The 17,352-nt window shown below is 55.2% G+C and overlaps 1 protein-coding gene across 1 annotated transcript in view; it reads right to left on the bottom strand.

Moving 5' to 3' along the window:
* LOC118708344 (tyrosine-protein phosphatase non-receptor type substrate 1) overlaps positions 1–17,352 on the bottom strand; it is a 41,473-nt gene that overhangs the window by 10,238 nt on the left and 13,883 nt on the right. The window contains 6 exon segments of the mRNA XM_045574866.1: positions 85–109; positions 3,205–3,315; positions 5,064–5,387; positions 5,919–6,239; positions 12,351–12,508; positions 12,510–12,705. Of these exon segments, the coding sequence (XP_045430822.1) occupies positions 85–109; positions 3,205–3,315; positions 5,064–5,387; positions 5,919–6,239; positions 12,351–12,508; positions 12,510–12,705 (1,135 nt within the window).

Genomic DNA, 17,352 nt, shown 5'->3' with positions numbered 1-17,352 from the left:
CTGGGGGTTCAGCGGGTGTGGACTCTGCTTTTCGGTTTGGGGCTGTCAAACAACAGAAGCCTCCCAGCCCAGGGATGTGCTTACCTTGTGGAAGAAGTGGAGCCCTTGGCTGCAAGAGAAAAGAAATAAAAGCCAGTTATTGAACCTAGAAACATATTTTGTTGTTTTTTGTTGTTGTTGTTTTTGGGGAAGGGGAGGGCAAACGTTTGCCTCCAGGGACCCTGGGAGAAACTGTTGAGATCATATCCTCCCAACCATAGGAAACCCCGCGCTCACCCCAGTGGGGTGGCCCAGTATCTTCCATTGGGGGAAACCAGGAACTGAGCCTTCCTGCTTTCTCACCTCTGGGAACTGCCAAAGGTCAGAACCCAAAGCAGCCTTCAGCCTAGAGGGGTCACCTGCCCTTAGCCCCTGGTCTGCACTTCGCCACACTCCTCACCCGAGACCCTGCATCAAGCCTGGGTCCCAGCCATGGCCGCTCCCTGCTGGAGAAGATCCTAGCAGGCCTGTGAGCCGGGGAGCAGGTGCGAATCCCTCTGCTGCCACCAGCTCGCTCGCTGTGTGGGTCTGGATGGGCCCTTTCTCCCTGAGCTTGGATTTCAGCTCTCTGACTCACAGGACTGGGCTGGGCGTTCACGTATTTCCATGTCACCTTTCCCCGAAAAAGGATCTTGGGAGGACAGAAAGAGCCCATCTGGCTCAGAGGTTTTTAAACCTGTGCTATGGGGCATCCCACCGAGAAGCCGCTGGAGTTCAGCCACCATTTGACTCGAATTTCACTGCAAAATTGTAATTAAAAAGCAACATGCACACGCAAATGTGCTCTGCCCCTCGTGTCGGCAGGCTGGAGGCTGCCACAATGCAGCCGCCCTCACTGCTGGGTTAATGCTCGGGGCCTGGGCAGGCAGTGGGTTTTAGGTGAGCGGGTAGCAGTGGGAAGGCTGCAGCTCAGCATCTGACATCTGAATGGAGGCTGATGGGGTGCAGAGCACTAGGACATGAGACGTCTCAGGGGAGTCCAATGACCGATCACCCCCATTTTACACCGAGGAGGTTGGGTGACACACGGATGAATGGTAACTGGTAGAATAGAAAGGAAGACACCTCACTGTATTGAGGTAGAAGATGGGTGGATCTTTCCAGGGACCAATGAGGAGGAAGGGGAATCTCATTAAAGCGAAAGTGATGTGCAGCGTGGTCCCTAGAGTCCTACGGCCAAGGCTTGAATCCTGGCCCCACCGCTTGCCAGTTGGGAGGCCCCGAGCAAGTCTTACAACTTACCCGTGCCTCAGTTTCCTCACCTGTAAAATGGGTTTAATACCACCACTGCAGAAGACTGTGGCAAGCACAGTCCCTGACACATGAGATGGGCTGTGCGAGTGCTACTTGTCACTGTCACTGGAGCGTATGTTTGAGAGCTGGGCTCTGCAATATGGACCCACCACCCAGGTCTGGGTGGCCCGCATACATGTCTACAGCTCTCCAAACCGCCGCTCCTCCTCCGGAGCACCCGGTCGCTGATGCCTAAGCCCCCGTAATGAGCTCGGGTGTGCCGGGAGTGACACGGTGCCCAGGGAGGAGGCTTAGAGTCTAGACCAGTGGTCAGCAAACTCATTAGTCCACAGAGCCAGATATCAACAGCACAACAATTGAAATTTCTTTGGAGAGCCACATTTTTTAAACTTAAACTTCTTCTAACGCCACTTCTTCAAAATAGACTCGCCCAGCCTGTGGTATGTTGTGGAAGAGCCACACTCCAGCGGCCAAAGAGCCGCATGTGGCTCGCGAGCCGCGGTTTGCCGACCACGGTCTAGGCGAAGGGCTGGGATGTCCCTAACAGCCACTGTGAGCTCTCCCTTCAATGGCCTGGCTTGTCCCTGCGATGGGCAGGGGGTCCTTCCTGTGAGGGCTTCCCAGGAACTCTAGGGAGACCCCTGGGCAGATCACTGGCAGAAGCTCCTCCAGATCCCAGAGACATGGGCCTGACTCTAGCCTCCTGGACCGGGAGCTTAAGGCTCGGGCAGTACTCATTGCTAAGTCTTCCAGCCAGCCCAGGAGGGAGGGGCAGCGGGGAGGCTGCAGAAGAGGCGTGTGACTGACACCTCCAGCTGAGCCCGCACGTGGCACGTGGCACGTGGCACGTGGTACGTGGTACATGGTACGTGGTAGTTTGCCACCAGTACTTTGCAGAGAACTTAGGATAGACTCTGACAAAAAAGAAAATATCACAGTTCTAATTTCATCTGTGGGGCGCGCATGTGTCAGGCTGACATATAAAATGCATTTCTATCACTTGTAGTCAAATAAGTTTCAGAAACACTGGCTTAAACTTGTCTCCTTCGAGAGCAGAAAAGAGAACTTGCATTTTTTGAGGCCTGAGAATGTGCCAGAGCTGTTATTTCACACGAGCCTCTTTGGTTGCATAACCATCCTTCAACATAGGCATTGCTACACCCATTTTGTAGGTGAGCAAACAGAGACTCGTGGAGGCCAAACTGATTGCTTGGAACCTATAACGGCCCTGGTTTGTCTTAACTCCAAAGGCAGAGGCCTTGCCATGACAGGAGCGACACAACCACACACACACACACACACACACACACACACACACACTACACAATGTCCCCTCCTGCCCCTGGGAAGGCGGTTTCCCAGGGAGGTGGCTCATGTTTAATGCTGATGACAGGAGGTAACATTTATTGAGCACTTGCTGTGTGCCAGGTACGCTCCCAACTTTTATATATATCACCCACTTCATCCTCCCAACGGCCTTGGAGGTGGGTGCTGCTGTGACCCCTATCCTCTTCCAGCCTCCTGCCTGGGGGATGGGCGTGTAACTGGACAGGTAAGAGGAAAGCAAATGTTGGCCGGGGGTTCCTGGCAATATTACTTGCTCTCTGAGACCCTCTCCCCACCCTGCAGCTTCGTTTCCCACCTCGCAGAGGTGCCCTGAGGAGGCATGGGCTGGAGCAGAGATGCCGTCTTGCAGCCACGAAGGGAAGGCCCCAGGAGGGATCCACCCAGGCCCACCCAGGCCCAATGGGGTGAGGGTGTCACCCCAGCTGGCACTGCTCCCCCTGGACTCCTATCTCATTCCAGGAAGGAACTGCCCCTAGGCGTCGCCCAATGCCCTCCTGCGGCCTCCCCCGCTGGAAAGGACAGCCCGGGGCAGACTCCCGGGGAAGCGGCAGGGAAGGCACCCACCTTTTTTCTGTCGGACTCGCAGGAGATAGAGGGCGGCCATCAGCAGGGCCACCAGCAGGGCACACACCACGCCCACCGCAATGAAGATCCCCTTCAAGTTCTTGCCCTCACCTGGAGACAAGGCAGAAGAGAGGCTTCAGGCGCGCCAGTGAGAACCAGAGAAGCGCCACTCACCGCCTCTCTGCACCCCTGCTCGGGCCCGTTCACGAGAGCATCGGGCTGGGTCTTCTCGGATGTTTCGAGCCTCCCGGGCACATTCATGGCTCCGCACACACGTCCCCACACGGATCAACCATGGGAACACACAAGCCATGCCAGGGTGCCGGGGGAGACTGCGTGGTGCCGCAGCCGTGGCGGAACCCGGGCTGCCGGGCAGGGGCAGACACCTCTCTCCCGAGGAGCACAGCCTGTTCTCTGCATCGGCCCGAACCAGTGGCCACGGAGGCCACGGGAGCTACACAGCCCCGTTCAACCTCCGAACCACAATGGGAACCACTGCAGGCGACGAGTGGGCTCTGCAGGCCTCTCAGTGGGCTCTGCCGGGACCCAGGCAGAGGGGCTCTGAACCCAGACACTGAACGAAACTAGGACCTGGCGGGCCCCGGGCACAGGGAGGGAACCTGCACTGGAGCACTGTGGGTAGTCGGGAACAGGGCTGAGCTGCAGAAACGTGGATTTAAATCCTTGCCCCCAATGTGTGATCTTGAGCCGGTCACCTAAACCTCCACATACCGGCTTCCTCTTGTGTTACTGAGGCCAAGAATAATCTCTACCATGTTGGATGGCCCTGAGGATTAATCAGCAACTAACCAACCAACCAACCAACCAACTCACTCTTTCCTCCCTTTTAAAGGGGTTTCCCTACTATATTGCTGGGCTGTGGGCTAGGCCCTGAAGCTGCAGTGCCCGGGATTCCTAGCAGCTGGGACTCTGAACCAGGGTCACAGCTCCTCTTCTTGGGCACTGCCTGGAGCAGTTGGAGGCCCAGAGAGAGAGGTACTGACTCATCCGAGATAACCCAGCAGGTCTGGGACAGGTGCTGCTCCGAGTGCAGGCCTCACCCTCTGCGAAGCAGGCATCGGTGACACCTAAGGGCATCCTGACAGGGCCCCGTCCTTCCCTGGAGCTCTCTGGCCCCTTGAAGGATGCACAAATGAAAGCAATGGCCTTTATTCTAACCCACTCAAAGGGTCTACTGTGTCCAGGGCACAGCTATGCTAACGAGGGAACAGTCCACGCTGGCACCGAAGCGCCAACTGGGTGCTGCTGTTTTGAAGGAGGGAGACGCACACCAATGCATTCGAGGAGTGCTGAGACCTTTGACTCTCCCAGGAGGCGGCAGCATTCCCAGCCTCTTCAGTGCGCACGCGCTCGGGCCCTGAGATGCCCTTTGGGAAATGGCCCCATAGAGAGAGCTGCACATGTAACACAGCATGCACAGGACATGGACTGCAGCAGCTGACACTGGACAGAAGCCACACCCCTCTGGAAGGCCCGCCCCGCCCCCTGCAATGGCAGCCAGAGGACCAGGCAGAGGTTAGACAGAGCCAGGAGGAGGCAGGGGCCCACATGGCTGTGAGAAGAAAGCAAGAGGCAGGCTCTGTGGTGGCCTCCCGCCCTCCCTCGCTCTTCCCTTTCTCAATGTACACTGATGTGAAAAGACCCATCAAGGCGGGTGCCAAACTCTTACCAGTGGTGACGGTGGAGTGTGGGGTGTGGGGAGGGGAGCTCACTTCAAATGGTCCCTTCCTACCTATAGACTTCTAGGTTATTCTGTAATAAGCATGCATTACTACTTGTAACAGTAAAAGTAAAGGTGAACTTTACTCAGAGCCGGGTCAGTTAAAGTGGGGCCTCACCAGCAGGTACATCTGGGTCCTTCTGGGGAGCCGGGGCCTCCACAGTGACAATTTTGGTGACCGCTGGCTGCCCGTCGTGCTCCACCTGGCAGGTGAGCTTCGCACCCTCCTTGTGGGCAGACAGGTTCACCAGGAGCCAGCTCTTCCCGGTGAAGGTCCCGTCCTGGTTCTCTGTGAGGGTCAAGGCCGTTTCTGTTCGGGACGTGTTTCCGTTCTCCAGCCAGGTCAGCTGCAGGCGCTGGGGGTAGAAGTTCCTCACCAGGCAGGTGACGTTCTTCTGCTTCTCTGACACCGCGAGCTGGGTGACCTCCACGGTGGGCGGCACTGAAACAGCACAGGACACAGCTCTGACCTCGTGGGACACAGACCTCGGAGGAGGCTCCGCCCTCAGCTCCCCCACCACAGGACGGTGTCTCACAGGGCAGGTGCTCGTTCATAGGAATGAAGTCACTAAGCACGGGAGCCTGCACACAGTAGGGGCTCAGGGACTCACAGCTCCGGTGAGAGTAACAGGATTGAAGTGAAAAGGCACAGCCTGCATGCGGTGGGGCATTGTAACTGTAGGAAAATAAATGAAATCACCAAGCACATGGGAGCTGGGCTTATAGAAGGTGCTCAGTTACTGGACTTGCTGTTGGTAAAGTAGATGCAACTACCAAGTACAATGGTGGGTGTGCACCGGACAGCTGCCATTAGACGGGGTGAGTGATGGGCACATCCAGGTGCCTGGTGAAGGGCAGGACTTGAGGAATTAGATTCCAGGAAAATCAAACTCTGGAGCAAAGAGCATGGAGAGGAGCCAGCGTGGGGGCCAGGGGCCAGGTGTGGGCTTGGGCTGGGTGTGAAGGCATCTACCTCGGATGGCCTCAGAGAGGTTGGCAGTCCCACGAAGAGGCAGGTCCCCCTTTAGGGTGTTGTGGGTCACCTGGCAGATGACCTGGGAGCGAACATCCCTCGGGGCCAGCAGCACCCTGGCTGTGCTGGAGATGCTGTAGGAAGGGCTGTCTCCCTCTGGGTCCACGGTGGTCTGGAAGGCTGGCAGCTGATTCCCATCCTTGAACCACTTCAGGTCGATGTTTCTTGGGGAGAAGCCGTGGGACTTGCAGGTGTAGTTAACTGTCTGCCCAGGCGGCGACCTGCCCGTGGGGCCCGATACCACAGGGGGAGAGGGTTTGGCTTTAAAAGGAACATAATAAACAACGAATATGATTGTGAATATCACCACTAACAATAAGAATTTGACACTGTCAAAACCTTCTTCTCATATACTGTCTGTTTTTTAATCCTTCTATTAATTCCGGGGTGTCATCATCCCCATCTTACTTGGGGGGACACTCAGGTCCCCTGAGTGAGGGAGGGGCAGCGCCAACAAGCAAACCCAGGCCTGCGTTCAAAGTCACCTTCTTTCCTCTCCAGGTGACGTCCCGCCTGCTGGCCCAGGGACACAATTACTGAGCCGTCTCACTCTTCACAGTAACCTCCTAGCCGGCCTCCCCTGGACTGTCCCAGATGGAAACGCAGAGGAAGCGGTGGGGTAGCTGGACCCCGTGACAGCTGGACCCCGGCTGGCCAGGGAGCGTCCCAGCTTCCAGCCGTGAAATGGGGCAGCAGGCATTTCTCCTTCCCGGACTGCCAGGAGGGGTACCTCAGGCAGTGGAAGCATTTTTGCTCTGAGCAAAACGGAAGATGCTTCACAAAAATAAAGAAACACAGGTCCGTTTTGAACTTGATGTTTATCCAGAGCTCGCCCCTCAGGTGTTTATGAGTCACTCCATACTTCTCCTTCGTTCCACCAGTATTTCAGCAGGGTCTATCTCATCTGGGCCAATCCCCGAGTTTGACAGGGAGAAGACAATGGGATGTTTTTTTTTCTGAACTTGGGTTCTTCTCTTGGGTTTGAACACACAGATCACCGAGTGCTGAGAACGCCGAAGGGGGTTCATGTCTTAATCGGTATTACATTAGAAGAGGCACAGACACGGGCCTCGGAGTGGGCGGGACTCCTGAGTCCTGAAAGCATCCACACCAGGGACAAAAGCGAGAGCGGTCTCTCCCTGTGGGAAGGGCCAGCAGGGTGGGTGCCTCCCCACTGGGAGTTCTTACCCAGCCCCTTCGCTCACCGCGGGCAGACAGCACATATTAACAAGTACTTGCACCTGTAAATATCTAACTTGCTTCCTGAAACTCATCCAACGTTTGAGGACATAGATAAGGGAGTGTCACTTGAATCAAGTGGTAAAAGCATCAGCGTCCGGGACGCCCCTAGAGATGCTGGGATCGGTGACCGTTTATTGAGAAAAGCTGGCATCCTGATGTCGGGCGGGTCCCTCTGTGCCCTCAGCCCCCCCTTTTCCCGCCGCCCTGAAGGCAGGCCCTGCGTGGTCTCACTTAGGGGATGAGGCTGAGCGAGGACCCGGCTGGTCAAGGGCACAGGGAGGAAAGCCAGGGTCATCTCACTGCTCACAGGACCGGTTAGTTTTAGCATCTCGGTTCTTCATCCTTGAGCCTCAGGGTCTGGCTCTGTACTGAGTGGCCGAGAACACCACCCTGGTAAGGGGGGTGAGGATGTCTGTCACACAGAGCCTGGCATACGGGGGGAGGCAAAACACAGAGCTTATTCTTACATTCTTGTTAATTATTGTATTATTTTCCATATAAACAACAGCAAGCCTACTTTTGCCCACCCCTGTACAGTAGGTGCTTAATAAATAACACCTACCATTGTTATCATAAGACCTGGCCTTACTAGTTCTGAAACTACCTATTTGTGTGTGTTTTTTTAAATATATATTTTTATTGATTTCAGAGAGGAATGAAGAGAAAAGAGACAGAGAGAGAGAAAGAGAGAGAGAGAGAGAGAGAGAGAGAGAGAAACATCAATGATGAGAGAGAATCATTGATCAGCTGCCTCCTGCACGCCCCACACTGGGGATGGAGCCAATCAAACCATGACTTCCTGGTTCAGAGGTCGAAGCTGAACCACCGGCTGAGCCACCCTGGCCGGCCCTATTTGTTCTTCAGGCAGTAAGACTGCAAGACAAAGCATAGCAGACACACCAAGAAAGGTCTCAAATCCTGCTCCCCGCAGCTGCCGTGCACAACTCCGCTGGAAAAAGCAGAGAAACCACCAAATTATGGTTCTCTCCCTCTTTTTGTAACGATCCCCTCAGGAAACAAGTTCGGCAAAATGACTTTCAAAACACACACGAGATCACAGGCGTTTCCCTACAGGTTAGCTCTTTACAGAAGCAGGAAGGGTTTTGCAAAAAGGGAGGACGGGTTTTGTCAGAGGCGTTTGGGTGTGCTGGGGCAGGAAGGGTGCAGGCTGAGCAGGGGTAACTGAGGGGATTCCTTCTCTGTTTAGACACTCAGGTGTCCCCAGCAATGGAGCTTGGATCTGAACAGGGTGCGGGGCGGCCCCTCCCCGGGGTGGAGAGGGCAGGGTGCCACTCCCAGCCCAGGCCTGAGCCGTAAGAGGTGTCCCTGCCACTCAGTCGGGGCTCATTTTCTTGGGCCTCTGAGGAGCTGTCACGGGCACATGCTTCCCTGAAGCACCTGCACCCCCAAAGCTGCTGTTCTCTCAGCCCCAGCAGCAGGGAGGGGGCACCTTTGTCAGGGGTGGGGAGGGGGGTAATGCAAGGTTTCCTGAGGCCGCAGAGAGCACCTAGCTCAGGCTCTCTGCCTGGCTCTGCATTAGCATCCTCTGGGAGTTACCAGTTCAGCGGCCAGGCCCGCGTCTGAGCAACTAAGTCAGACTTCCTAGGGTGGAGCCAGGGACGAGGGACCAGGTTCCCAGGTGGTTCTTATGAGCAGCCAGAGCTGAAAGGCACTGAATCCCACCTTGAAGCCCGTTTATACTGAGGCCAAGAGAGGAAAGTGACCTGTCCCAGGGCCCGTGGCTTTGGCGTATCACAGCTCACATCAGACGTGTGCATCTCATGTTGGGCTGACATGTACACAGCTGTCACAGGATGTTCACTGAACATTTACTACGTGCCGGGCCCTGCTCTAAGCACCTCACGTGAATTCTCTCAGGCCTCATAGCTGCTCTGTGAGGTCAGTGCTGTCACTGAGGGATGAGGACACCGAGGCAGTGTCCGGTCAGAGGTCACAGAGCCGGGAGGTGGCAGAGCTGGGATGTGAGCTCATGCAGGGGGCTGGCCCATGCTCTCACCCGCCGGGCACTGACCCTCAGAGACACTCCGAACCACTCTATGACTTCCTTCCTCTCCAACCCCTGAGCAGGAGCTGTGACTGTCACCACTTCGCAGATGGGGAAACTGAGGAAACCAAGACTTGCACAAGAGCCCCCAGCGGGGGAGTGACGCTACTGCCCACTGGGGGTCTGTGCTCTCAGCAGCTCACTGTATCCTCACACCTTCCTGCAAAGGGTGGTGAGACCATCACTGTCTGCAGATGGGGAAATTGAGGCCCAGCAAAAGAAACTAGGCCACATCATGAAATAGCACCTGATTTTTGGGGTGCTACTCTGTGCTGGGGTGATTCAGACAGAGTACCTCAGATCCTCCACCTTTCCTAGAAGGACTCCATGGTTATTATCGTCTTACAGGTGGGAAAACGGCCGAGACAAGAGAAGGGGCTGTCTCCTCCACCAGCACTCTGTCCCAGGGGCATTTCCTGTGGCTCCAGGCTTCATGCCCATCAACAGAGTAAGTGTGCCACTTCACACCCCGCCCCCAACACTGACTGCCAGCCTCCTCTCCCTCCCACCACTGAGGTTTCTGACTTCAAGGGGTGCTCTCTAGTGCCCAGGCTGGGGGCCCTGTGGCAATAAATGGGAGAAGGGGCTCCTAGCTATGAGTCTAGGACAGTGGTCGGCAAACTCATTAGTCAACAGAGCCAAATATCAACAGTACGACGATTGAAATTTCTTTTGAGAGCCAAATTTTTTAAACTTAAACTATATAGGTAGGTACATTGTTATTAACTTAATTAGGGAGCTCCTAAGCTGGCCTTTGCTAAAAACTCAAGGGGCCAAAGAGCCGCATGTGGCTCTTGAGCCACAGTTTGCCGACCACTGCTCTAGAATATGAACTCCTGTTCACTGGGTGCAGGGCCCTCTAGGAAATGCCCCTCCTCTCCCTCAGTCTGCAGAGACAGGATGCTGCCCACGGCTCAGCAACCCCTCTCTGCTCCATCCAGGCCGCTGTGCCCGGCGGCTCCTGCAGCTGCTCCCGCGGCTGCCCAGAGAGAAGGACACCACACAGAAGGGAAGGCCTTCTGGATGCTTCTCTGTGCCGAGCCGTGTCGCTGGAACAGGGTCAGCGCATCGGGAGACAGCTGTGTACACGTCTGTGGGCTGTGAAGCCGGCCTGCCCCGTTCACAGGACCTGTTTGTAAAGCGCTTCCTGAGGAAGAGCAGAACGATTCAAGATTTTACCAAGAGAGGTGTGGAGCGCCTCCACTTGGCCAGCACCATGGGTGCGGCAGAAAGCAGGGCTGTGAGGCTGCCTGGGTCCAATCTCAGCCTCTGTACCTGCTCCTCGGTGAGGTCCTCCCTCTGCGCCTCAGTGTCCTCCTCCCTCAAAGGGGCCAACAGAGAGCCCCTGCCCCCGGGCTGGCTGCAGAGGAAATGCCACGAGGAAGACAGACGAGGCTCCCGGCCGCTCCCAGCGCCTGCTCTCTCAGCCAGGGCACCGCTGAGCAGGCAGATGGGGAAGGGACAGAGTCTCTCCAGGAGGCAGCAGATCTGAGTGGCGATGGAGCCACTGACACCTGTGGTGCCTAGGCAACCGACACACCATTGGGAAGGTGGTAATACCTGAAAATTCGGGATAAAGCCACCTTCCCTGCCTGTGTCCAGGAGTTGTGGGGAGACCCAGTTGCCACCATGTCTAGGAGGGAAACTTGGTGATACCCCCCAAATTAAAATGCACGCACCCTGTGACCTAGCAATGCCACTTCCTGTGGGCACCTCCCTGTTGAATAGGGTGACACGTGGACAAGGGTATCCCCACGAATAGCCCAAGGCTGGGAACAGCTCACACCCATCAACAGGAGACAGTGAGGGAACGGTGCTGTCTCCACAGGCTGGAGAGGAGGCAGCTGGTGGAGGAGGGGCAGCTCTCGGTGATGATGGGGATGCTCGATTTGGGGCGATGTGGCTGGAGGTACAGGAAGGGGTTCCCAATCACCTTGGGGATCAGCGTCTGAACGTGAGGGGCATGTGAACCTTTGAGAAAACAACAGAAGGAGGATTCTGGCTCCCTGTTCAATGGCTTGGTATAATTAGCTCTTATTCAGCACCTACTATGCGTCAGGTCTTCCACAGGAGAGGGTCCTATTCCCAGGCAGGAAGGAACCTGCCTGGAATCAGACGGGGTCTGGGAATGGTCCCCTCACTAACTGGCCATGTGACAGGGCCGGTCATCTCGTGGCCTCCGGCGCCTTCTGTGCCTGGGAGGGTTGGGAGGAGGGTCTAAAGGTGCTGACATCCAGGATTCGGGATCCTGGGCCTCTGGCAGAAAACCCGAACTGAGCACTTTTGCTGCCCATCACTTATGGGATGACTCCTAAGTCTCCACACGGGGAGCCTGCTCCCTGTGAGGGTCAGTCAGCGATCACTCAGCTCGGAGTCTCAGTGGCAGTGTGACCGGGGCCCTGCATAGAGGGGTTTGTCGGACTGACCCACAGTGAAGGCCCAGCCTCTGGGCATCCCTTCCCCCAGGGCTGCAGAGTCCACAGCGCGTCTGTGCCTCAGGAATTCCCACAGGGTGCTTCTGAGGGCGAAATGAAGGGAACATTCTCCCTCTCTCTGCCCTGGCAGGTTTCTCCCACTGGAGGAAGAGAAGGGAGCTTCCTGGGAGAAGAACCATTGCCTGCTTTGTTCTGTAGCTGCCTCAGCACCCAGCACAGAGCCTGGCTCACAGCAGGTACCTAGTGGGTATCACTAAGGTGGAGCCTCGGACACATTGAGGGAGCATTCCCTGGAGGTGGGTGAGGTCTGGCCTTGTGATGGGCATGTCACTCAGATCTTATCCCTGCAACCAAAGGGCTGACAGGATTGGAAGGCCAGGGCTGTGGAGCCAGACCAGCGGGGGATCCAGACTTTCCCCACCACTGACCAGCCGTGGTGGCTGAGCAAATAGCATGACATCTCCAGGCCTCAGCTGCCCTGGTCTGCAGACGGTGAAATCAGACCAGGAATCAGGTCTTGACTATAAGCACCCACCTCCGCACCTGACTCTTAGTTGTTTCTCAAAGATGGAAGTCGTTCTTACTGACTTGTTGTCACACACGAGGGACAAAGGATCCCCCTGTACTCACCACTCACGCTGAGCTGAGTGCCGGCTCCAGACTTGAACTCCATGTCACCACCGTCTCCTCTCCGGAACTTCACACAGTAGTAGGTCCCTGTGTCTGCTGGGGTGATGTTACTGATGCGGATGGAAAAGTCCATGTTGTCTCTCTTCGTGGTGTCTGCATTTTGTTACTCGGGGGAATTGGGCTCCTCTGAAATCATAGATTAACTCCCGGCCTGTCTCTGTCCCTCTGAACCACCTGATGGGCCCCACCGGGAATATGGTGGTCACAGTGCAGCTCAGAGTGGCCGTCTCTCCTGCTGCGACGGACACTGGCATCTGAGGCTGAATCACCTGCAGCTCCTCCTCACCTGCCCCTCCTGGAGGGAAGCACAGAGCAGTTATTTACTCAGCATATGGGAGCCTGTGGGCTGGGTCAGTATTATCAACAACAGCTTTCATCGAGGGCACACCTTGAGCGGGCCTTCAGCCCAGCACATGCATGTGTCATACATGTAACCCTCACAACCACCCTGTAATAAGAGAGCTTGTAACACAAGAGGAAACTGAGGCACAGAGGGGAAGTTAAGTGACGTGGCATAGAGTGGGTTTGAGACCTGAGCCTTCCCTGGAAGTGTCATGTCTGATCGGGGCTCTGAATCCAAACCTGAACTCACCAGGAAGAAAGGGGCACAGCGTTCCCATCAGAGGGGACAGCATGGGCCAATCTCAGAGGCGGTGGCAGCATGGTGTGTGTGTGTGTGTGTGTGTGTGTGTGTGTGGAGGGGGGTTTGGGGGGTTTTCTAGGAGTTAAGGCTCTGTCTGGGGCCTGGCCCAGGAAGCAAGCCACCAGCGGGAAGCCAGACTCAGCAGCTGGGGCTGGAGCAGGCTGTGAAGCAGTGACGTAGGAGGTTGTGGGTTTGGCTCAGGTCTTATGACTGAGTGATCTTGGCTATCACTTGGGCCACCGAGAAGTCCCAACAGGGACTCGTGTGAGTGGACTTGACACTGTGAATGTGAGTACTGCCCCTGTATTATCCTCTGAGCCTCAGTGTCCCCATCTGTCAGTTATATGGCCCCGTTTCCACAGACCAACCAGCAGGCCTGGGCAAGGACAGGGCCAAAAGGAACATCTGGGCCCAGGCTCGATCCCCAGTGGAGGGTGTGCAGAAAGCACCGATCAATGATTCTCTCTCATCATTGATGTTTCTAACTCTCTTTCTCCTTTAAAAAAAAAAAAAGAAAAAGAAAAAAGAAGGAAGCGTCTGGTCTTTGAAGCCATCTGACCGGGTCTGAAGCCTGGCTCACCATTTACTTACATGTAACCCAGCTTGTCCAGTGGTATTGAGCCTCAGTTTCCATCTATAAGATGAAGACACCCCTAGCCCTCTCTTTAAGTCACTTAACACCAAGCTGGGCACAGCGGAAGCTACTGTCATTGCACAAGGAACACGCCAGGCAGGTACGCTGCCGGCGCTGACGGCCCTGCAGCCCGGGTGCGGGGCCCGCGAGGGGGCACGGTCAGGCTGAGAGGGCTCTAGGCTTGGCAGCTAGAAGGAGTCCTAGAGGCTGGGGGCGGAGGGGCCTGAGCCCACATGGGAGAGAACTGGGGCACAGGGGACAGATGTGGGTGGAGGGGAGGCCACGGCCAGGAGGATGAACAGGCAGAGGAGGATGAACAGGCAGGTGAAGATGCTGTGAGAAGGGCCAGGTCACAGGTGCTCAGAGCAAGTCGCAGCCAGGGCCCCGATCCGGAAGAAGGTGGGGTGGGGAGAAAGGACAGATCTTAAAGACCTTGGAGACATACATACACACACACACACACACACACACACACACACAGATTAACATGACACTGCAGAGACACAGAGATAGGCAGAGAGAGACAGAGTGAGAGAGTGAGAGACAGAATAGGAGGTGGGGGAGGCTGGCAGCCTTTCTAGCTGCAGGCCATCTGGTCTCTGCCCCGTGCTCCCCTCACCCACAAGGTGACCCTGTCCTGCCCCGGCCTAGGCCACCATGGCCTTGGGCATCAGACAGGGTGTCAGCTGATGCCCTGAGCAGCCCCCTCTGCCTCTGGCCGGGCAGGAGGAAGACTCTGTGCATCTGCCCACCAGTCAGTGACCCGGCACCACCCCACAGGCAGGAGCAGGGAGTCTGAGGGAAGGGAGGCCAGGGACTCCATCCGCCCTCACCGCAGGCAGCCAGGGCCTCAGGACAGGCCTCTCGTCCCTCCCTGCCTGTTGTCCCAGCCCTCATTCCCATGGTCCCAGACTTGAGCCATGACTCACATCGGCAGCCTGAGGGCAGCCAGACCCTCTCGGGTACAGGGAAGAACCCCGGGTCCACAGAGCACAGGGGCTAGGGTGTAGCTGGGGCCCAGTTGTGAGAGGCACACAGAGGAGGCAGTACCAGCAGCTGCCAACAGCAGCCGGCCACATACATGCCAGTGGGCCTGCCTTCCAGCAGGAGATTGGGGGAACTGGAAATCTGCCAGTGGGGGTGGGAGGGCAGCACAGGCTGGGACCAGCAGGCCTGGGGAGCTGGGCCCCCCTAACCAGCTGGGCCCCCCTCCCTGGGCCTCCACTCCACCCGCCCCACCATAACGAGGAGGACCGGACACCACTGGACGCGGGGGCTTGCTGCACAGATGCTGCTTACACCTGAATTTGCGTCTCTTTTGTGATCAGATGTATTATTTTTATTCCTGATTTTCTCTGGCTTTATCATGGCCCCCCCAGCAAGACATGGGATCCACAAGGCTCTCTTTCCCACCCCCTGTCTCAACCGTGTCTGACACACACCAGGCCCTCAATACACACGTCGAGGGCACGAATGAACGAAGGAAGGAGGGGTTTACTTGCTCCCAGGAAAACCCCCCTCCCAGCCTCTATCCTTATCTGTTCATGGAGCTGCGACAGGCATATCCCCGCGACGGGCAAGCCTGGAGCCTGGGACTGCACCTGGCCCAGAGAAGGTGCCCGTGGCCCATGGCAGTTATTATTATCTTCATCCACAACCCCACTTGGGCTGTGAGTCAGCGGTTGTGAGGGGAGCGGGGTGAGCGGGAGAGGCTGCAGAGCAGGCGTGCGCGTGTCGGAGCAGGTCTATTCCTGTGTTGCCGTCGGAGGCGCACAATCACACCCGGGCAGGCGGCAATGAAATCTGGAGCCGAGTGAGGGCCGCCCTCCCCGCCCCCTTTTAAGTCCTCTCTACCAACAGCAGCCAGATTTCGGCGGCTTAATTAATTAGCCGGTGTTTGTAAAGCGTTTGAAGAATTTTAAAAGCGCGACGTAAGTGCCAAATATTATTTTAATCTCTGTGTGTGTATGTGTGTGTGTTTTCCAGCAGAGTGTTTTTTCCTGCTCGCTTGCTATTCTCTTTCTCTGCAGGTTTCTGTTCTGGGAACCGGGCTTGTTAAAACCCACTCCTGCGGTTCTGGGTCCGGGGTCACCATCCTGGCATCCCGGACAAAGCCTTCTCCTGCCCTCCTGGCAGAGAGAGGGGCTATTGAGGGCCTGAGCCGCCCGTCTGGGAGGAGGGCGGCTGAGCGGGCATTCTCACACGCTGCTGGTGGGAGTGGAGATTGGAGCATCCTTTTGGGAAAGCAGTTTGGCAGAATGCATCAAAGGGGTGGGAGCTGTTTGACGTGGGGTTCCTGCATAATGATCCTGGAAAAGTTGGGGAAAACCCCAAACGGTCAATGAAAGGGGGTGGTTCAGGAAACAGTGGCCTGTCCCCTCGATGGGATTGCTGGTAGCCATATAAAGCGATCATCCCGCGGCCTGTTGGTAACCTGGACATTTCTGCATGGCATCATTTGAAGCGATGTTGTGATTATGCAAATAAAACCTGTTCGTTGCAAAGCATTTAGAGAGAACAAAGAAAGTATAAAAACAAAATAATGATCACAGAATACCATCAAGGACAACTGAGATTGACATAAAATGAGTGAATAAAAACAATGTAAAGTCAGACTCAGATAAGTAAGGCTACTAGTCTGTGTGTAAACCTTTGGCTTCATTAATTCAGTTCTGAACAACGTGAAAAACTGGAAATACCCTAATGTCTAAGCAAAAGAGACTGGCTGGTCCCATGATGTTGGACCTCCCCCCACCATGTGATGACCGAGTCTACAGCCATGAAAATGATGGTGTCCAATTTCAATTATCGACCCGGAGCTGTATTAGAAATTCATAGGGAGTTACTGAGTGACATTTTCCGCGTGATCCCAAACTTCCAGTTTTGGAAAAAATGATATATGATATTAAAGATTAGCAGTGATTAATTGTGAGCAGTAGTCTTACAAGGGATTTTGTTTTTATGTGTTCTGTTTGCATTACTGGTGCAATAAAAAAAGAAGGGAAAGCTATGCTCTCGGTGTGCTCATGACTTGGTAACGTAAAATAAATCTGTATATAAACAAACAGCTGCAAGGTGGATGTACAAGGCTATAAAACACTTCTCCCTTCAGATCATGAATCTAAAGCCGATGGGTTTCTCTTTTCTCTCCCTTCTGTTCCAGGGACTTTTCAGGCTTTCTAAACTGGATGAATATTAAAGAATATTTGCAGCATCCCACTTGGTAATGAGGAAAATCTATGTGTGGAATATGTAGGCTACATACATGTTTGTTGTTTGACAGATCCTCCCCTCCAAGAAGTTGGCCTGTTTTGTTCACTACTTCCTGACACAGTGCGTGGCACATAGTAGATGCTCAATAAACATTTGCAGGCTGACCTGAACTGATCGCATGTCCAGGGAAAAAGGTCTAGAGTGATAAATCCCATAATGTTGAGGTGAGTTATGACTGGGAAATAGGACCGGGGTGGGCACATTTTCTCTTTACTCTATGGTAAACAATATACTGAAGCCTTTTTTGCCTCTTTTTTTGTTTCTCTTGCAGTGAACATCTGCTGCTCTGGGGAAAACACTAACGTAATGAAATAAACCGTGTGAGCAAGTTTTCTAATGGAGAAGTCAGCACAGTGGGTGGTGCCTGCCCTGTGTGCTCGCTGTAAGAGGAA

Source organism: Pipistrellus kuhlii, unplaced genomic scaffold (assembly GCF_014108245.1).
Source record: "Pipistrellus kuhlii isolate mPipKuh1 unplaced genomic scaffold, mPipKuh1.p scaffold_m20_p_6, whole genome shotgun sequence".
Lineage (NCBI taxonomy): Eukaryota > Metazoa > Chordata > Mammalia > Chiroptera > Vespertilionidae > Pipistrellus > Pipistrellus kuhlii.
This window is presented reverse-complemented; position numbering and strand designations above follow the sequence as displayed.